The sequence below is a fragment of the Haliotis cracherodii genome, unplaced genomic scaffold, assembly GCF_022045235.1.
Source record: "Haliotis cracherodii isolate W230 unplaced genomic scaffold, xgHalCrac1.p SCAF_3, whole genome shotgun sequence".
NCBI lineage: Eukaryota > Metazoa > Mollusca > Gastropoda > Lepetellida > Haliotidae > Haliotis > Haliotis cracherodii.
Window position 1 is genome coordinate 13,552,615 of NW_027266286.1, and position 23,351 is coordinate 13,575,965.

At 38.1% G+C, this 23,351-nt stretch overlaps 1 protein-coding gene across 4 annotated transcripts in view; it reads left to right on the forward strand.

Moving 5' to 3' along the window:
* Positions 1–23,351, forward strand: part of LOC139473657 (dystrophin-like) — a 452,560-nt gene that overhangs the window by 43,706 nt on the left and 385,503 nt on the right. The window contains exon 1 of one of the 4 annotated variants that reach the window (XM_071256344.1): positions 6,231–6,733. The exons of the other annotated variants lie outside the window; for them this stretch is intronic. Within the exon in view, the coding sequence (XP_071112445.1) occupies positions 6,697–6,733 (37 nt within the window). The 5' untranslated portion in view covers positions 6,231–6,696. Of the gene's footprint in view, positions 1–6,230; positions 6,734–23,351 lie in introns of those variants that run through there. 4 annotated transcript variants of the gene reach the window in all.

A 23,351-nucleotide genomic window follows, 5' to 3' on the forward strand; every position in this document is an offset into this window, starting at 1 on the left:
AAACCCACTCTCTCACTCACTCACTCACTCACTCACTCACTCACTCATACCTCCCAAAGCACAAAAATATTGAAGTCAATTTTTGAATAGTCTATATCATAATTATCCAGTTATCCACAAATATATATGGTAACAGGTTGTCTTTATCTTTATTTTTTTAAAATGGAGTGATATAGCGATAAGCATGTCCGTCCGTCCATCGGTCAGCCATTGGTTTTCTGTTTCTGGAGCAGAACTCCTAAACCATTGAATGTTTCTTGATGAAACTTGCTATAAGATAACAGTTTGTTCTTGTGTTCGTATATATGTGGCTGATGATACGGTCCCATGGTTACTATTGTCTTGTTGATCATTTACAACTCACGGCATGGTTTTTAGATTCTGTTACTGCAGGCTGTGAAATTCTGACAGTCAGGCTTTAACCAAAATGAAAGAACAAATTAGTTAACTGTATAGTTCAAACCTTTCTGAATCAATTTATGAAAATATTATGAGTTTAGCCATCCGATAATGACTGAATTTACTAACCTAATATAAATAATTGAATCAGCAGATTATTACTGGACTGAGAAGTCATACAGTCATTGAGTTATTAAACTGGACAATAATTGCTAGTGCTTCAGTATAATGTTGCTAATTCCATCCTGCTGGGTCACCTCTTTTGGTTATTTAAATCCAGAGCAAGCCTCTCTCAATGATTTGGGGGAACAGGTGCCCCAGTCAAAGTTTTGAATGTCTGAACTGCAACACTCCCATTGTGACATTGTGATATGACTTGAATACTGTTCTAAGCGACACACAACTCACTCACTCCTTACACGAGCTGTACTATGACACTCAGAGCTACAGATAAGCTGCATATTTGCATAAAATACCCCCCAAAATATTCAAAACTCAATTACTTTCAATTAACTTGCGTACAGAAATGCATGCATTCAATGAAAAACTCAAATTATAAAAACAGCATGCGTAAATACCCAATGAAGATTTTTCAGCATGCGTACAATGGAGCTAATTTCTGAAACACAATTACGAGCTAATTGACTATCCGAGTCAAGCCTTTAGTTAGAACCCTTATATACATCTAAAACATGATTTTTTAATTTTTTTTAAATCTCGAAATGTTACAAGATAGACACAATTTTATGGATAACAACTTCTTTAATACTGTGAAAAGTGATGTTTCAGTAAAGATCCAAGCAGGACTGAAAGAGGGACATAGTACAGAATATATCAATGTTAGCTCATTTTGGGGAAAAACCCAATAAAGTGATACATAGATGAGTGAAAAAATATTGGTTACCCAATGAAAAATGTAATACTGGTAACCCAATTGCAATAGAATCCTTCAAGTCAAAACTCAATTGCTCAAAAAGTTATCTGGAGCTCTTCAGTTCCTGGACTTTGAACCCCATCTGTATATCAGTCAAGAAGATAAATTCAAGTTGAAATTTAAATTCTAATGCAGATGCTTAAGGTCTGAAGCATAAACATGATAAAAGATAAATAGGGCATGTTACAAGTCAGTTATAAGTCAAATTTGGGGCTTTAGTCAGAAGTAATTATGTTTTTTGCTTAGTCAGTGCAAAATAACAGGGGGAATAGTGGACAAGCTGTCAAGGTCAATCTAACATGCTTACCGTATTCGAAGTAATAAGCGGCCAGGGAGCTCTCAAAATTAGAAATAGGTTGCTCTTATTAGAATATTATTTTGGTGAAAAAAAAACAGTTGGAAAGAGAATTTTGAGTTGAAAGATAAATTTCGTGGTTTATGCTGACAGCCTGAAATGTTTATATTCGACCGATGTATTTTTCCAGAATTAAATTGCCCATAATTAAAGGTAAAAAAATAAGTCTTGTGAACATTGATCAATCGGAAGGGGTGCTAAATGGGATTGTTCACTAGCCAATATATAAGCAAATATCGCTGTGGGCGCTTATTAGAGAGGCGCGCTTATTACGTCAAATACGGTAATCATCTCCATGTGAAGGTCGACCTTCAGTCTGCTCATAGGTAGACATGGGGATAGCTGATCTTGCTTTCATTTCCATTACTGTATTTCATTTTTTGCAAATTCCAAACACTGACCGGTTTTGTTGTGTTAGATCTAGTTATATGTAACGTTTATGAAACTTTAGTACAATTACAATGAACAGTACAGTTTTAATTTATGCTAAGCAATTTTTTATGGATACTTTACATTAAACTTTTACTTTAAAAATATGACTGTTTTTATGTGTACAATAGTTTCTTTTTAGTTGTTTTTCGATAAAAGTATACCACATCAAGGCCATAATAAGTTTAATCAACATCTGATTTTTGAACTGCTGTTTTAAGAATCTAAACAAATGGTAATTTCAGAGCTACAGATAAGCTGCGTATTTGCGTAAAATACCCCCCCAAAATATTCAAAACCCAATTACTTTCAATTAACTTGCATACAGAAACACATGCTTTAAATGAAAAACTCAAATTACAAAAACAGCATGCGTAAATACCCAATGAAGCTTTTTAAGCATGCGTACAATGGAGTTAATTTCTGAAACACAATTACGAGCTAACTCACTTTCCGAGTCAAGCCTTTAGTTAGAACCCTTATATACATCTAGAACATCATTTTATTTTTCTTGAAATCTCGAAATGTTAGCTCATTTAGGGAAAAACCCAATAGAGTGATGAATAGATGAGTGAAAAAATATTGGTTACCCAATGAAAAATGTAATAACCCAATTAAAATAGAAACCTTCGAGTAAAAACTCAATTGCTCAAATAGTTATCTGGAGCTCTGTTATTTTCGTGATGGAAGACAAACCAACCCTCCATTTGCCCTCAAGGTGTTGACTACGGTACAGCTAATCCACCTGTTATTGTATGCCCACTATTCCAAACTAACAATATAATCTGCCGTTGTTGAAAGATTAATCCCCGATAGCCTCTCAACCACTGCTTATCCCATATAGTCTGATGGTAACACAACCATGACATATCTTGTCAGATCTTGGGCATTAATCTGTTGGAGCGCTGTGTGAGGCTCTGAGACCTTGGTGTCGTACTGTTGGTTTACTATGCTCGCTGTCAATATTGTGATCCGATCTGGGAACAACCAACGGTCACCCGTGGCCTGCTGATGTGAATTCCCAAAGGCAAGATAGTGCAGGACCCTAGTCCCATGAAGTGATTGTAGCACTAGGACTATCCTAAGTCTGTGTTAAGGCAAAGATATGCCAGTCCTAGATCACTCTTTTGAATGAGGACCGTGTAAAGTGTGATCCGACCTGTGAATGACCGACGGTCATCTATGGCCAGCTTATGTGATTTCCCAAAAGGAAGATAGAGCAGGACCCTAGTCCCATGAAGTGATTGTAGCACTACGATTATCATAAATCTGGGTCAAAGCAAAATAGTGCCAATCGTAGGTCACTTTGTGGGATACGACCTGTAAAAAGTGACCTGCTCGTCTGAATTCTAAAATTGAAGATAGAGCAGAACCTGTCTCACAAAGTGAATGTAGAACTAAGACTAGTGTAAGTCCGGTTAATGCAAACTTACGCCAATTGTAGATCCCTTTGTGGGATGAGGGCCATGTTCACCTTCAGACACCCTGGCATCTGTAATCTACAGGCACTCCAAGGCCTTTTCATATGAATCCCTTTGTGGGAACATAGAGTCAAGTCCTGTCCTAAAGTGAAAGTAGGACTCCGTAACGGCTGGCTGTCTTCGTTGAAGCAAAGTTGAATAACTTTGTGGGATGAAGACCATGTCCACCTGTTTAAAGGCATTCCTGTGAAGATCTGGGGTAGAATAGGTCTTCAACAACCCATGCTTGCGGTAAAAGGTGATGCTGTTTGTCGTAAAAGGCGACTAACAGGATCAGGTGGTCAGAATCGCTGACTTGGTTGATGCATGCCATCGTATCCCAATTGCGTAGGTCAGTCACTGGATTGTCTGGTCCAGACTTGATTATTTGCAGGCCGCCGTCATATAGCTGGAATACTGCTGAGTGCGGAGTTAAAAACACAAAAACATTCCTGATTGGGGAAGACAAGACATGGATGATGTGGGCCCTTTCCACAATGCGATCTTAGCGTTTAGACAATCATAACTCCCATACTTTAACATAGACTTACGAGAATCACAGGTCTTAGATCATTCCCATACTTTAACATAGACTTACGAGAATCACAGGTCTTAGATCACTCCCATACTTTAACATAGACTTACGAGAATCACAGGTCTTAGATCACTTTGTGGAACAGGTCCTGTTCCATAAAGTAAATGAAGCACGGTCACTGTTACGGCTAAGTTACGACAGGCACAGATTGTTACGTGGAATGAGTACTTGGATCTAGTCAATAATGAGCTCAAGGCTGCTTGGATTGGAATCATCGCATCTACCTCTTTTGTCAGTCATATTTAAGACATGACACTAACAATTGATGTCAGGAAACATGTTCAAAGTAGCTGTAAAAGATGTTAAATTTGAATAACCATGATATCATACATGCAGAGGTTCATTTTAAATTGTTTATTGTAGTTGATAAATCATGTTAAACTTCATAATGCCTGTTTCTTGCATTCAGAGACCTGTGAATCCAGAAAATTTAACAACAAAACAAAAATGGATAAAGAAACGTAAACACAAGATTAAAAGTAATATATCACAAAAGCTTATGTATAAATTGCAACATCAAAGTGACGCTTGAAAAGACCTGTCGAAATATTATCAAAACGAAAATAGGCTGGGAAACTGTCAAAATTCAAACCCTTTATACATGTAAGAAAGCAGTTTAAACAAATCCCCTCGACCATAACCACTTAATTCATGCAGCTTTACTCAATAATCGCGACTTGTTTCGGTAGAGAGTAACCCGCTAACAAAATAACCCATGAAATCACTGGGAACCTAATCACAAGAGATCAGCACTTGAAGTACCACCTTTTACTGGTTGTATGTAAACGTTGACAATTTTGACTGTATATTGGCATTGCTGTTTGGATTGTCTAATTTGGCAAGTAATTCTTGTGGAAATATTGTGTTTGTTGTAATGTGTACAGTAGGTAAATGACTGGGCGGGCTTGACATGTTCACCCATGTGCGACTATATACCCCCACGAGACGCTGCCTTGAGCGCTTATATGCAAAACATTTAAGCATATTTCGAGGGAAAATCTGATAAGTTATTGAGGACTTATGTAGAGGCTGATGTTTGGCTCAATAATGTTTCTGTCAATAAAAATCTCTCTTTCCCTCCCCCTACCCTAAAAAAATAATTAAAATTGTTCAGTTCATGTTACTGCGGTAATTACTATGATGTTAACTGAGGCCATGAGTTACCTAATAAAGTGATAGAGGCTGAAATGTTTACTCTTCGTTATTTGCAGTGAATGCAATGTTAAAAATACTCTGAATTTTAGAAAATAATACCTAAAAAAAATCCTAATTTTGAACAAAATTGCAATTTCTTCCCCAATTCCTGGCCAAGGGCACTTAGTTTTGTAATCCTAGATAATCCCCTATACATATATTAATTTAAAATTCAAACCAAATCACAAGGCAGAATGCTTTCTCCAATAAAACCTATTTTCTGTCCTGCTTTGTTTAATTTGTTAATTATATAGTTTGGGATTATTTATTAGGAAGTTCAGAATTTTCAGTTATGTGGCCGGTTTTTAGAATCATTGAATTTTAAAATTAAATATTGACAGGTATTTGACATATCTGTATAATCTGTATTTAGTCCTAGGTGTCTTTACTATTTGTTCATTGGTGTATAGGTTCTAATGGTATCTACACATATATATGTATGTAATATATTTTAATTAAGTTTACCAATAAATAGATGGTGTTAAGTCTGAGAAGTCTCCAGCAGCAGGAGGGATGTCACAGCCTTCTGATGACTACCACAGCAAAATCTATCACACCATGATAAAGACTGCCTTTGTGGAAATAATGAAATTACACGGCACCAGATTGTCAATTGGCTGTTATGTCATTATACGTAACCAGTTACGTGGGTCAACACCAGGTTATTGCAAGGCTGCAGAAAATGTTTTGTTTCCGGGGAACCCTACTTCAGTTAGCTCTATGTCTCGTTACCTCGTTTAATTATGTTCAATTGGAATAGGAAGTGTGGCTGAGATGTGTTATTGACTTTTGAGATGGCCCCCACAAGCGACCTCGCTCAGTGGCTGAATGGTTTGTCAACAGCAAACAAGGGCTACTGGTCTGTCCGATAGTGTGACGGCCCACACTACGCTGGACACTGCAGTGGACAGGGGTGGACGATAACCTGACTGTACACCCTCGCTACTGACCACCTCAACCTACAGCATTGTCGCAACATCACCGTTGTAGGACGTTGTCAGTTGTACCCATTGTGGGCCGACTCTCATAGCATTGTTGTAGTGTTGTCATTGTACTGTTGTGAGAATTGGACTTGTGTTAGCGTACTTCTGTTTGGCTCCTTTTCCACGGGGTCTCGGTCCACGTTTTGGGTCGTCCCAAAGGAATGGATACACAAACCATAGAGCTGTAAGACAGCCCTGTCAACTGCAGGATTACCGTTTGATTGCTTTGTGTTTGGCAAAGAGTCTGTCCTATAGTTTTCCACGTTCAGCAGGAAGAGAGAGGAACATACCTGTGTCATGCTTCGAGGGGATATTTGTGTTTCACTGGAATACTTGTGAGAGAAAAAATGGATAAAACTACGCTTAAATTTCAGAAAGGAAAGGGTAAGTGTTGAAAGCGAATGGGTTAATTTCGGATGATGCGAAATCTCACCATGTTGATTTCAGCGTTTACGACTGGCATTGAAATTGATGACTGCATTGGTAGGGAGGCTAGAGTCTTTGATGTATTTTTTTTATATTCGCGAATGAGTTTTGCTGATAAAAGCAAACAGACTCAATTTGCAACAATTCATCGTCTTGTTCCGCGATGGCTCCCTTCCCTATTGTCTCCATACGTTCAGTGAATTTCAGTGCAACATTTAAACACGAAAGCCGCTCCGTTTCAGTATTGATTTTTACAGCAGTTAAACACCGCAATCAGCAGAAATTTAAATTACATCATTACAAGGGATTTTATTGATATTTACCAGGTGTTATGGACTGCAAGGCTAATCATGTCAAGTTTGTTGTATTATTGTATGAAGTGTACTGTCACGGATGTCAATTTCAGGGGTAGTGATTTCAACTCTTGCTCTGCAGGTGTGTTCTTGAACAAGGGCTTGTCTATTCTGGATCACTATTCCACTTCCTATAATACCTGTTCGTCTTTCACAGGAAATAATGTCCTCAGTAACATTGAAATCAAGCTTTAAGTCACCCACCCCCCAAAGTATGGTTTGAGGGCTGTTATGGTGCAGTCGATCTGAAACTCTTATGTTATGCTGTGTTTCAATGGTTGAACTAGAACGCTTTAAAATAGTTGTTTAAATTTGTTAGAAAGTTAAGATTGTATTACTTTTGTAACTTGGTTTTCCTGTTAAAGGTTTGCCGGAATCTTCTATTGGGAGATCTATAAATGTAATATTCTATTGTTTAAAAAATGAAATAATTTGAATGTTTTTTAAGTTTGATACTTTTTATGTTAATAGAAATCGGTTAATGCAGAATGAATCCTAAAATTTCCTTTGACTGTCTCCTCAAAATTATGATTTCAACAACAATAATTTGGAATGATCCTGTTTGTTGTAGATTTCTAACCTATTTGTTTGACTGTGCAATAGACAATGTAGAAGGGTGGAATATAACACAATAACGCCTGTAAGGGGTCATATGAGCTGCTTAACACAGTTGTGACGTTGTACATGTCAATGTCGGCAAGCTGCCTCCAGCTTCGATCAGTTAGTTTGTCTATTGTAATGCCACTGATTAATACATTGTTTTCGGAGTCTTGTCTTGCCGTGGATTTGGCAGAGATCTTGGTGATTTCATTACCAATGGAAATATAACAGCTGTGATAGACATTTACCTGAAACATTTACTAGGATGAATAACACATACGGAAGCCTGTCCAAAAGCCTATATTGCTGCTAGCCTTCGGGAAACATTTAACATTAGATGAACTGACTCAGCTTGCAAGCTGGTGTCAGTATTGTCTCTGTAACAGTTTGAAGAAATAAGAGCATTATTGCTACTTTAAATATCTGACACACATTACAGAAAAACAGACCTTTTACGAAGTGTGGATGATAGAAAAGAAAGATTTGTATGTTGTTTAACGCCACACTGAGCATATTCCAGGTACATGACAGTAAATAATGGAATCTGGACCAGACAGTCCAGTGTGGTTACAATGACATGCAATCAACCAAGTCACTGAGCCTGACCACACGATCCATCAGGTTGCTTCTTACAACTGTCACGGGTTCCTGGGGACCAATTCTAACACAGAATACCCAGGGAGAGAACAGAGAGCATACATTGAAAACAGACCTTCGGATACCTCAAGTGTTCAGATCATTCAGCTCACTGATTGGTTTGAATAGTTCTGCGTCATGACTGGGGAATGTGTATTTATTTATTTATTTATTTATTTATTTATTTATTTATTTATTTATTTATTTATTTATTTATTTATTTATTTATTTATTTATTTAAATCAAACTAAACCAAGTTTATTTATTTATTTATTTATTTATTTATTTAGATCAAACTAAACCAAGTTTATTCCACATCTGAAAAAAGCAGAAGAAAGGTTCTTTTGAAAATAAAAAAAATTACAATTATTTAATTTTTAAAGAAATGTTTTCCTAGACTGTTTTAGTCTAAGGTTGGGACAACAGTGTCTGTAGAAGAATTGAAACTACGGTGGGCAGCCCGAACTTGCACAATGTCTGTTGTACATCTGTGTTCAAGTAGGCGTTATGACAGTCGAAGGGCCACAATTGTTTGAACCAGGGCTCAGGGCAATAAGCGTCCCCTGGCTCTACATTCCCCTAACTGACCCAACGTTTGTACTGATAATTGGTCCCCCTAAGCACACCCATCAGGCGGAAGTTCTGAGACTGATAGTGTGTCAGTGTTGTAACATAGACTATGATGGACTGTATCATTAATAGTCAATCCCCATGGATTAGGACTTGTTTTGTTAAACCAACTATTTGCTGTACTGATTTGTTGAACCAGATTGACTGTATTTGTGTCCATCTCGAGTGGGTTGAGTTCCATTAGGAGCTATGAAGGTACTATGGGTAAATCTCCTGCCAAAGGACCCATGTTGTTACCATTGTTAGAGTGCGTTCCCAGCACATTGTTCAGAGGCGACTAAATTGGATCTACTTGTCAGACTCTGAGACATGTCAGCCGGAGAGATTACTCAGAATATTGGCCACTGTTATATTTGCCTGTTTTTTGTTTAAGGCCACAATCAGAAATATTTCAGCTGTTTGACGGAAGTCTACAAATAATCGAGTTTGTGCCAAACAATCCAGTGATTGACATCATGAACATTGATCTAAGCAGCTGGGATACAATGACATGCATCTCACTTCGGGGCACTGGTGGCCCAGTCGTCTAAGGCGCCGCGATTCGCTGTGCAGAGTTGCGTCCCTTGGGCACGCCAGAAACCTATGATTGTGGTTTCGAATCCCGGTTCTGCCTTGATTATGTTTCTAGGTTTGTCAGCACCATACCCGTGCTCGTGGGTTTCACCGAAGTGGTGAACGTCTGAGACCTGCATCACTTCGGGCTTTCTTCCCACATTAAGCTGACACGCCGAGATATAACTGGAATACTGTTAAAAGCGGCGTTAAACCCAACTTACTCACTCACTCACTGCATCTCACTTCACTTTATTCAGTACTTGTAGTCCACAGGCCTTTTTGTACAGACGAAATACAATTTGGGTGCAAACAGTGTAAGATATAATACATTTCTTTGCTTTTTTTATCATGACATGCATCAACCAAGCATGGGTTGCTGAAGACCAATTCTAACCCTGATCTTCAAGGGCTTGTCTGGCCCAGTCTCAATTATCATATTGTTTGAATATTGCTGCAGTCGAATACAGCAAACATGCTATCAGTAGAGACCAGTGCGACAGCTTTCTGCATTCAGTAGACTGACCGTCAACCAAGACCCAGCACTAGGTGAGGGACAACAGCTGCCAGTGGGATACTAACATACTCTCAACATGTCTCCCCTGAAGTCAAGTACAGGTATACATGCTCAGCGATTCATCAATCAGGGCCTCGTAAGTCTGTCAGGTGTCAGCGTCATCGAAGGCAAACTACTAATGTCTATCATTTGCTGCAGTTAGCCATTTGAAGTCAGGGCCAGACAATGCCTGCCCTCCTACATAAGACCAAGTAGCGATTCCCATTGTCCACTCCTGTTGTAAACTGGTGTTTACTGGGCCTGGCGGACTGTGACGTCCCTGGGGTGTACTTGACACTGCCCCTACTGGACATTACTGGACATTAACATGCAATCCAGGCATCCAACATCCAGGGGCTGCTACAGTTGCTGATAGATGCTGGGGATTCAGTTACAGTGCAGGGGATGTTAGACTTGCTTAAGTCTCTAAAGACATTATTTCATTAAACATTATCAGTGGAATTAAAAGAAAAATTAATATTTGAATCTAAAAAAAGATATATATTTTCTTCTATAAAAGGACTCAGACGTATTGTCGGACTGTTTAGACAATGTAGACCAGTTAGTGTTTTTCTTCTAAAAGTTTAATCGAAAGAATGGAAAAGAAAAGTTCAGACGGTGGCAACAGACCATGTTTTGGACAATTCAGACAGTGGCAACAGACCATGTTTTGGTCAGTTCAGACAGTGGCAACAGACCATGTTTTGGACAGTTCATATGGTGGCAACAGACCATGTTTTGGTCAGTTCAGACACTGACAACAGACCATGATTTGGTCAGTTCAGACAGTGGCAACAGACCATGATTTGGTCAGTTCAGACAGTGGCAACAGACCATGATTTGGTCAGTTCAGACAGTGGCAACAGACCATGTTTTGGACAGTTCAGACAGGGACAACAGACCATGTTTTGGACAGTTCAGACAGGGACAACAGACCATGTTTTGGGTACAAGTATCTTGGCACTAGACGACACAAGAGTTGGAAGGTGGTCCAAGTATTTCTTGGTTCGCTGAATTTTTTTATGAAAATTCATGGTCAGTAGATGTGGAAAGAAAGTAAAATCTAAAAAGATTTTTCAGGTAATTTTTGTGTTTTTCAGAAAATAATCTTACTGGAGTTATGATTGTCTTAGCGCTATCATGGCTTTGAGGAATATGCACTGGGCCTCGTTTCACAAAGTGATCGTAGCGCTAGGACAGTCGTAAGTATATGTTAAAGGATTGGAGTTATGATCACCTTTGGGCTACAACAGGTGTAATGTCTGTGTTAAGGTATGGGAGTTGCGATGACCTTACAACAGTCGCAAGTCTATGTTAAAGTAAGGGAGTTATGATCACCTTGATATGACAATTGTAAGTCTATTTTAAAGTATGGGAGTTACGATCACCTCAGGGCTACCATCACTTTGTAGAATTGATCGCTGGTCCTTGAGGTCTGCTGCTATATCATTTGACCATTAGGGTTATCACATGGCCCCTTGATAGCCGTGCTCAATTTCAACCACTGCCATATATCATTGGCTTGTCTTGAAACAGCAGTAATTGAGAAAATTGCATGTTGCTGAAGTTGCTGATATGCATCTTGCTGACCATGGAGATGCAATGGTGGCATGTTTATGGTGAAAATGACATGGTGTCACGATGAATGCCAGGCACACAATGTCAGATCACTTAAGTAAATTGCAGGTTGTCAGTTCCACTGTCAGGCACACAGTCACAGTCACAGTCACAGTCAGTCATTGCCTTATTCCAGCCTTGTATTCTTCAACTGTTTTCAGGAGATTTTGCAAATGGTTTCATCATGTAAAGATCATAGATTAGCTTACTAAATTAATACTCAGTCGCATAATCTGGAGATTGAAAGAGGCAGATACACTAACAGGTCTGTCAACCAGAGAATATTAAAAATATATAACTTCAACAAGGTAGAAGATGAAAAACACTTCCCTTTGTACTGTCCGAATTATAGTTACGACAGACAGTTACTTTTACAAACACTGGATTTATTAAACTGCCAAAATATTTTAGCAAGTATCTCGAACCCCTGTTCTGAAAAAGCATAATATGTCAAAGAATTATCGCATAACAAATTTGAAAAAGGTTGATGTACTCTTACCATTATTATGAAAATTGCTATTACTCTTAAGCAGGTTTAGATATTTCTATTAAAGAATTATTGTTTAAGAGCAAAAGAACTTCTTTTCATAAATTATGGTAAATAATGTGGGAAAAGACTTTTGCCATGTTTTTTAAATATTTATGTTCAAATAATGACATTAAAATATCTAGTTAAATATGTTGTTTTCAATGTGATGTTTAGGGAGACATATGTTTTAAATGTCAAGCCAATTATGTTCATGACAGCATGGACCATTAAAGGCCGGTCTGAAGCCAAAATACCAGAAACATTACAACATTACCCTTGACTTTTAGACATTATTACATTCAACAAGAAAACAAGGCAGGTTGTTAATATGCAACTGGCCAATTTCTTCCCTGGTTTTTGTTGTAACAAAACCTTGAATACGAAGGGTCAGATATTCAATGACTGTAATTTGTCAAACTGGTCGGTATTAAATCATGGAGCAAGTTTTATGAGTGGGGAAGGTTTTGTGTGATATGAATTATTTATAATGAGACCATGCCAGAGGCAAGCCATGAAGTAGAAGCCATAGAGGTCAAAGGTTGAAGGTCAGTGATTGTTGCTGGACATTGACCCAAGGGCATGTTCTTTCAACTTTGACCCCTCGTTTTCCTCTAAACATGAATATTCCCCTATAATTATAGTGTGGTTTGAGTTGTAATTCAGTGTCCTTGGTGCACTATTTATGGTTTCCTAAACCATAGCCAATCTTGGATCAACTGAAAGGCATTTGTTTGAGAACTTGTATAATTAAGAGCCTTCTAGACTAACAACTAGTCTCTGAAATGAACATATCGTACAGAAAAAACAGTTGTTCAGTTATCTTAATAAAAATATGATAAAAGGGAGCCCAGTGACTCTCTTAAAGTCTGTCTTACAGACCCTGATACAAATATATATCAAATACAGCCCATGCAAGTCTATAATGTTTGGCAAGTCTAGATTACTGCAGATGAAGAGAGTCACTGGGTCTCTTTTATCATTTTTTTTTAAAGATAACTGAACAACTGTTTTTTCTGTACAATATGTTCATTTCAGAGACTAGATGTTAGTCTAAAAACCTTATAGACTTGCATGGCCTGTATTTGATATATATTTGTATCAGGGTCTGTAAGACAGACTAAGAGCCTTCAAGAAAGTGACTTTGTGTGCCTCCCTTCTACATAGATATGTTTTTCATTTTTTAAACTTTTTATTATAACAAACTGTTACTTAATCTTATTTGCTTGTGAAGTGTCATTCTTTAAGGAATATCATTCTTTACAGTTTTCAAAAACATTTAAGGAGTCCTTGTCATACCATAATGTTAAAAATATTAAAGATTTAAGGGGTCTCTCAATTCAAATAGGGGCGGTCAGGTAGCCTAGTGGTTATAGCGTTCGCTCGTCAGCCGAAGACCCGGGTTCGATTCCCAACATGGGTACAATGTGTGAAGCCCATTTCTGGTGTCCCCCGCCGTGATATTGCTGGAATATTGCTAAAAGCGGCGTAAAACCAAACTCACTCACTCACTCACTCAATTCAAATATCATAGAAGACCTCAGGCCCCCCAGAACCCCCGAAAACCCCGTTAATTCTGAACACTGATGCAACAGATCCAGTGCCATGGCTCACCTTACGTACACTACTCAACATAAGTTAAGGACACCAGATTGTTTCATATCACTACAGTTACCTGTCATCTGTTCCTTAACTTCTTTTGAGTAGTATATTTGCTCAAGTTGTCACTGTTATCTCTACCAAAAGCTTTATAATTTTCATATCATTATCAATGACATTGACATTTTATGGCATGACAGTTATCATTAAGATTGTATCTTAGATTTCCAGACATGACAGTGTCCATGGTCTATTGATCTCTGATCTGTTGCACCAGAATGAACCTGCCGATTATTAGATTTTGGTTGTCATGGTTTTTGCTCTTTTTGAAATGACACATCATCACAGATAGGATCAGTTCAAGTCGGCTTTCAATGGATCTGTATCTTTGATCTGTATTTTTATCAGGAGTTATTTTCATTCATTATCTATTTGATGGAAGGTGATTAAGCAGTATTTTCATTGCTCTGATTGCCAGATGGATTGTATTTGTCCAGGATAACATTATTAAGCATGGATTTTCTATTAGGGATCATTAGGCCAGATCAGTTTTATATTTTGTTTAAGAAATTATCCTTGTCAATATGCATAAAAAACCCATATATAGTCAGGGTTGTATTTGAAGTTACTTAACAACAACAATGTCTTAAGTTAATTTCAATTCAACAGCATTTCATTTTATTATTTTCCCCAGCAAAATTAAGAGTAAAATTTTTAAAGTAATAAAATCAATGAAAGAAATAATTCAGACCTGAAAGTTGGAGAAACCCCAAGTGTATGACCATGTGCATATGCAAGTTAAACACTAAGTAGGACGGCAGTGCCACTATTTCCAATCATTCATTTCCAACAAGACATGGTTGTCCTAAACCCTATATCACTCCTAGATTCTCTCCCAGCTTAAAGGAACAAAACATCATCTCTCTCCCTCCCTAACACTCTGTCTGATTCACTGACCAGTGCACACTGACCAGCAGTTCCTGCAAGTCAGACCACTCCAAGCCCATAGACTTCTCACCATGGAAATAAGTCAATTAAGCTTCTCTTTTAGCTTGTCAGTCGGGCAGGGTCTTAGTGTCTTGTCCAATACCCTGGGGACTCTCGCTGCACTTCCAGCACCACTGGGCAGCCATTTATTACTTGTTCTGTTTGTAAATTCTTTGAGATTGGACTCCAAGTGTTTTGATGTTTTCATTTGCAAAATTCCAAGAACTGTGTTGATGGTGTCCATAGCTGGAGAGAATCTGATTTAATTAAGAACTGCCAAGCTTGGTTTTATTTGCTTTGTGTGGCCCATCCTTAGCTTGAAAATGACATGCCAGCCTAGAGACTAGAAGAATGTAATAACCTTGTCTAACATTCTGCCATGATGGATTGCAGTGATTTGTTGAAATTTGCAAATGCGATTAATGATTGAATATTTTGGAATGTTATTTGTCACAAAATTACATTCCTCGGTTTCATGGTTGGACTTCCATTGACGTAGTGGAATGGGCACCAGAATTAGAAATGTACTGTGCCAGACTAAATGACATTTAAGAAATTGTACAAAACATATTGAAGTTTCATGACACATTTATGCATGGAATATTCATGTTGATTTTAGACTAGTTGTTGAAGTAGAATGGTTTAAGTTTCTTTAATTTGTTCTTTTGGAAATACGATTATGATGATGGAATTTATTTAATTTAGCTTAATACTGTCCCTAACTCTGCTTGAAGCAAATTCAAATACTAAATAAGGAATAAATCATGACTTGACTGAGTATTTTTAGATGTAAATCTCTTACATTATATTGCTATTGAAGGAAATGGTGTGGGATAATCAGAGTGTTTAGCATGTTTGTTTGTTTGTTGTTTAACGCCGCGCCCAGCAATATTCCAGCTATGTGACGGCGGTCTGTAATTAATAGAGTCTGGACCAGCCGATCCAGTGATTGACATCATGAGCATCGATCCACGAAATCAACCAAGTCAGCAAGCCTGACCATCAGATCCCGTTAGTTGCCTCTTAAGTCAAGCATTGTCGCATTTTATGGCAAGCATGGGTTGCTGAAAACCTATTCTACCCTGGATCTTCACAGGTTGTTAGCATAATGACAAATAGTTTAGCATAATGACAAATATCGCACACTCTACTTGTGTTGATATATTTCATTTCAAAAGATATGAGGGAAAGATTATATGTTTTCTATCCATTATCATTCCCTAACTTTTTCAGTTTTTGAACTATAATAAGCAGTGTCTCATAGGTAAAGCTAACCATCTATAGTGGCAGAGAGATGAGGCATATCATTTGATTGTGATGTCATGGAAACGGTGATGTCACAATGGCCTGCAAATCATTGTGATGCAATTTCATTGCTGCATTATCTCCTACTAGGTGATATTGCTGGATCTCACCCAAGCGTTATCACTGGTGGAAGTTTGTTTAGGAAGATAAGACGTGATATGATGGATTGAGATGGCTACGTGAGCAGGACTCTCAACACGAGAAAACTGTAATGGGCTACATTCAATTGGGAGTCAAACATGTTAGAGACATGATAAGATAACTCTACTGTATTACAAATAGAGTAGTGCCATGGCTGTTTCACTTGTCCGAGGCATTGCAATACATTTGCCAGAGTTGCATCCCTTAGGCTTACCAGAATCCTGTGATAGTTTGTTTGAATCCTAGATTTGTCCTGATTATTATTCTTGCTCTGTACTATCCAGATGCTTGTGGTTTTCACCATAGACTTGAATGTCTACCATCTGCGTGACTTGCAGCTTTCTGCCAACATGAAGCTGACATGCTGTGGAGTAACTGAAAAAGTATTAAGGCTTATTGGAAAATGAGTGGGATTGTGTGCTGCAATATGACAGCTTGCAAAACAGGATTAAATGGCATTCAGAAATCTCCTTGACTATTCATTGCACATGAATATTTCTCTTGATAAGAATATTGTTTTTCTAAATTGGAACATCATGCCATCCGGCTTGGCAAAATGGATACTATATACAATAAGTCGGATCAAATATTTATCAGAGCAACTTTGATGTAGTTTTTTCCACATTCTTCTTACTTGGGGAGTTCAGTTATCACAGAAGCATGTGACTTCATCCTTCGGTAAGCACATGTTTATCTTCATCCTTATCACTCACTCACCCAGAACCACTCACGGGACCCCATCCACCCACTCTCTGACTCTGACATTCCCCATGCTTCATCAATCACCTCTGTCTGCAGCTGGAGCTTTTGTCCTCAAATACATTAACGAAAAAGATCAATGTTCAAACAAAACAAAAATCATTTCATCGAACAATCTCACCAAGTTCTATTCCCTTAACCCACGTTTTTGCTCCATTCTCGAATAAAATTTCTGATAATAAAACAAAGGCAGACTTGAGTTGCCATTAGAGATTAGACTCTCCGATCCGTTCAGTTAATTTACTGCTCTTTTTCTGATGGCCTTGGAACTGACAGTATTCCAAAGGGATCAGTAAGGAGTTTGGTGCCCTTCTGTGATCTTTAAAAAAAAGACTTCCAGGAATGTTAGCGGCAGTGGTTGGGCTCCTGAGACCTTTGAGAAGCTGTGTTGTTACCCAAGGGCTATAAAGACTAATAATATAAGTTGTAATTAAGTTAGGTAAGAACTTTGTTCTGCTTGAGTTATCGGTGTCTTTGGTTGATTCTATTAAGCTGTTTGTGTTGGGAAATGAAAGGCGCGCACAAATGACTTGAACGTATTCCTTGTACAATAGACAGCAAGGGGAAGGCTGTTGTATGTTTCTGTTGTGTCATGTTGATGGTAAGTGTTGGAGTTGTGTATCCAGTTAATGATTTTTGTCAATTCACGACAAGGGAAAGGTCATTGAAGATCATCCTCGTGTTGATGGTATGTATGTTATTTTTGTATTGAGTTCATTGTTTTTTGCCTTTAGCTCACCTGACAGGGAACAAAATTAACATAAGTCTGTTGTGTGTAATTTGTAAAATTCTGTGGACTGCTGCTTTTACCATTGGTAGATGGCAGCTTTGTAGCAGATTTCTCATTTCTAGCCCTGTCTTACTGCTGGTGACCTGTGAAGGTCCGGGGTAGAATAGGTCTTCAACAACCCATGCTTGCTGTAAAAGGCGACTATGCTTGTTGTAAGAGGCAACAAATGGGATCAGGTGGTCAGCCTCACTGACTTGGTTGATGCATGTCATCGTATCCCAATTGCGTGGATCGATGCTCATGATATCAATCACTGGATTGTCTGGCCCAGACTTGATAATTTACAGACCAGCGTCATATAGCTGGAATAATTCTGAGAGCGGTGCTAAACAACAAACCAACTTACTGCTGGTTTGATTTTTTTTGCATATTTGAAGAAAACAACATGTTTGATATGCTTTCCAGTGCCTACGGGATTTTATGATAGTGACAGCTTTTTAGCTTTGACAAAAGGGCTTAGTGTCTCCTACTTTGATGAAACAATGACATTTTATGATATCATGATGATGCGTTGAATGTGGCACATGGTACACGAGGGCATGTGTACTCAATCTGAGGAAATAAGTCATGAATTGTTGATAATGAAGTCAATATGTAATATTTTCCTTTTGTAGAATTATCAGCGATATTTTATATTTGATGTAGCACAATACATCAAAACAGAAAATTTTACATTATTTCAGTGATACACAACACAACATAATGCAAACAATTCCAGCATGACAATACCGTGAAAATCCTATTAAATTTATTCCAAGGTACCTTGTAACGGCCCTGATGTTTAGAAATATATAAATAGTGAATCCCTTGATTAAAACACCAACTCTGTGGACCCTCGTTAATTTTAACAAATGATGCATGGAAAAGGATGCTGACATAGAGTTGTAGACTTACATTTAGTCTCATAATTTTTTTATCCTTCTTGACTCTAAAAAAAAATAAAAATTCCCTATGCTGATTTCATATGGAGCTATCTAGAGCTGGCATTTCTAGATTTATTTATTTTTCTCATAAAATAAATATATTCCACGGTCATGGTGCAGGACTAATGGGGTTGCTGCCACCAGCTTGGAAAATAATTTCTGGAGAAACAATTATTTTCTTTTTCAAACCTTAACTACTACAATCTATGTCAACTCTCTGAAACATTGGTAGATCATGTTTTGCCGTGGTTGCCTGTTTCATCAGCCATCCCCAAAGCTGTCCTCGTTTAAGCAGGGAAGTGATTGTTCTGTTGTGTGCTAGAAGTGATAATGAATACAGAAGGTGAACGACATAATTAATGACTTTGATTTAGGTATGGGTTTTATGCAAGTGTGGGGCTGGCCTACTGTAGTGGCCATAACATGGCTATCAGTGAGGCACTGGCAGATTGAAGACCTTCAGAAACTGGGGGGAGTGTGTGTGCCATCTGATTAGGGGAAAGGCCCTGAGTTAGATGGTATTCTAAGCCAGGAAATTTCCTGGACTTTCTACTGGGTATTTTTATACCCCCGACCAAGGTTCCGTCCATCCAAAAAAATTGTCCGCACGATTTCTCTTAAACAATTCAGTGGATTCATCTCAAACCTAGTACATATAATCTGTGTCATATGGAGGCGTGCAGTCAAAAGAAAAAAAAATGTTTTTATTAATTTTCCTTTTTTTTAATGAATTTTTCAAACCCTAATCCTATCCATTATTTAATTTGAAACTACTGACACACTAGGCGGGTCGTGGTATTAGTGAGCCACGCTCTCTTTTGCCCTTGTTTATTGTAATCTTTCTCTCAGTCCTAAATTTGATCATTTTTGCTTTTGGACTTGATTGTTGGTTTAATTAATATATTGAGATAAGTTGATATTAATCAGAGCAATTATATACTGTAAATCTTGAAATTTATGTGTCTTCAAATTAATGAGACTGCTGACCCCTAGCCAAAATGCGACTCAATATCAATGCTCCTCCCCCACCCAACCCCACCCCACCCCATCCCAAGTCGAATGATACATATCCTTACCTTAATCCAAGAACTCTTAATCCCAGCAGTGATAACTTACCGGATGCCCATTGTGTAATATTTATTCTTTGAATGACATTGTTATATACTTGTTACAACTGCTGCTCAATAAACCGTGTTTGTGTTGATATATTAAGTTGGTATTTCCACTATCCAAAGTATGCAGTTAGGCCCTCTTATTGATGATAGTCATTTTGGAGACATAATTGCAAAGTTTCATTAATGCGAACAAAGACCACTCACTTTTTTTCACATTTAATTCACGCTCACGTTAATTTCAAGATTTACAGTATTTAGTAAGGCAAGTCATTTGGGTTTCATTAAAGTGGTAGACATCAGAAGCCTCCTTCACGTTTGACTTTCCTCCCACATCAAGCTGACATGCAGAGACACAAATAAAATATTTTTCAAACCAATTCACTCAATCACTGGAGAAGCGATATTGGTCAGTTCAGAAAGCACAGTGGTGGACCTTCCTAACCTGTGATGGATTTTGTTGTATAAATTCCTTGTAGTCTGTGAAGGGGCAGGCTCTATGTGTTGTTAAATCTATGTGAAATTGACATATCTATTCTCAGCATACACATCAATACTTATGCCATGAAGTGTGTTCGTGTCGAGTCTCACCTGCTGTCAGTGTCCCCAAATGCTGGTGACCAGGAGACTGTGACACACAGGGGATAGATAGCATACTGGGGATAGCATACTGGGGATAGGAGATGGGGATAGGCGACGGGGATAGGTGACAGGGATAGGATATGGAGCTATTAATAGGTTGTTGGTATTGGAGGTGAACAAGATAGAAAAGGCATGAGAGACTGACATTCTGTGAAATCTTTTATAACAATAAATTTCTGTTTTTGAAAGTGATTTCAAACTTCTAGTCCGATTTAACCTGTGGCTAAGCTTGGCTGTTTGTTCAATTGATAAGTTGAATGCCCACATTCCACAATCACATTGCAGAATTAAGGTGTGGGTCACAGGTTAGATTGTCTATGGTGCGACAGTTTACTGTGGCAAGTGACATCCCTTTGACATACAGTGTCTCAGGTTTTCACTTTTCATATATATATATATATATATATATATATATATATATATATATAAGTCATAGCAGGATCATGAGGAGTACATGGGGTTTTATTGGTCCCGGAGGCGAGTGGTAAAAAAACTAACGAGGGATGCATCCTCCTGCTCCTGATATAAAACCTAATGTGGGACCAATAAGACCCCATGTACCCAAAGTGACCCTGCTGCAACATTTATCTTACCAACACCTTTTAATATGACATTGTATAAAGAATTAAAACAGTTTCAAAGTTTATAGGAAACAGCTGTGCAATTGAGCCGAGGTTAGCTGACAAGTGCAATGTCACGTGACTGTCATTGACTTGTAAAAAGCAGGCAGTTTTTTTTACTTCGAAGCAGGGCATAAGGGATTTATTCTGCCTCTCAGAAACACATGTGCAGCCTGTCTTGCTCATGGTGGGGTATAAGGGATTTATTCTCCCGCTGACAAATTTATTTCCATCCAAGGTGGGATACATAGTATTTTATCAAGATCACATGGACCAATCAGATCTCATCATTCTGACATTGAGGTGTGATAATGGCCCTTGGTCTGCCCAATTACTGAACATCAGTGAGATTTGCCACCTACCTCTATCACAAAGCCCACCAAGAACAACATGTACTTACTTGATGTACACAATCTTGACCTTGTTGTACACATTAATTGCCTGATGTACACAGTATATGTACACTGTCGTCACCTTGTTATCTTCCATTTGGAAAAGGTGAACAACATTAATGTACTTTAACCAGCCATGAGATGCTATGTACATGCAGTTCCTGTGTTTGACCCAACAGACACTCAGGGCACTGAGAAGGTTGTGCTGATTGTGGGGGACAGATGCGTGAATAACATGTAGCATTATTTATCTGTAATGGGAAATGGGGTGTTTGATAGGTCAGTATGGTGGATGCCATTTATGTACTGTTTAGGCCTTGTTATCTTCCCTAGGACATGGCGTGTGCTCACTTTGAATACTACTTTGGCCATTAACAACCCATTCTATCTTTGACATATGCATGCTGTATACAACACCTGAGTCTGCCTTTTTGTAGCCCACTCTTAACTTATGATGACATATACATGCTATATATGCCTCCTTTCTCTTGATGTGGCGTACCCTATCTATGACATGTACATGTTGTATACACCACCTGTCCCTTGTTATGCCTCACTCTTACTGTGACATATACATGCTATATACAACACCTCTGCCTTGTTATGCCTCACTCGAACTGTGATATATACATGCTATGTACACCACCTGTCTTGTTATGCCTCACTCTAACTATGACATACACATGCTATATACACCACCTCTGCCTTGTCATGCCTCACTCTAACTGTGATATATACATGCTATGTACACCACCTCTGTCTTGTTATGCCTCACTCTAACTATGACATATACATGCTATATACACCACCTCTGCCTTGTTATGCCTCACTCTAACTGTGATATATACATACTATAATGCCACCTTTCTCTTGATGTGGCATACCCTATTTATGACATATACATGCTATGTACACCACCTCTCCCTTGTGCCTCAATCTAGCTATGACATATACATGCTAAATACACCACTCAGAGTGGTGAGGAGTTGACAAGGACATTATGGATAGTCCCCAGCAGTGACCACAGATGGTGCAGTATTGATCCCAATGGCTGTGTTTAATGAACGATGCATTATCAATATTAATTTTGACAGCCCAAATTGCGGAAGCTGTTGATTATGCAGCAGAGACACGGAGCTGATTGTCAATGATGTGTGTTTACATTAGATGACTATGTGATTTAATGGTGTGTTAAACGTGGTGGCTCTAAGGGCATTTCAACTATGGCAAAATTATACCAATAGTGAAACATGATTGTCATGCTATTATAAGTGAATTAGGAGATAAGCCTAGAAGCGTTCTTTCAATTTAGAGGTTTCAAACATAGATTTGATACCTGTAAATGTTCAAAACTGTTTGCATCATCAAATATGTTTTGTGATTATTAAAAATTGAAATTTTCTGCCAGTCAAGTATGTTTTTAATATTTTTTTCTTTTTGTGATCAGTAAAATCCTGCTTTAATGTAACTTTGTTACAGCTGGTGGAGCAATCAGAATAAAGGATTCTATATTGCAAGGATACAATGACAGGGGGATGAGTACCTTTTAATCTTCATCTTCCGAGAAATCAGTAAAACTGTTAGTACCTTAAGAGAGGTATGATGATTACGTACGGTCTTATATTAAGTATGAACATGTTCAGAGAGGATATACGTGTATGTTTCTTTAAATAAGGTACATTTTATAGAAAAGTAATAGCTGTATACAAAGCATGTTGACTGGAATTGCTAATTATCGTGTTCTGTTTTATTTTGTCTATCAAGACAATATACGGTTCATATCAGTACTGATGTTACTATTGAAGAACCTTTCATGGGACCTGTGAAAATCTGGGT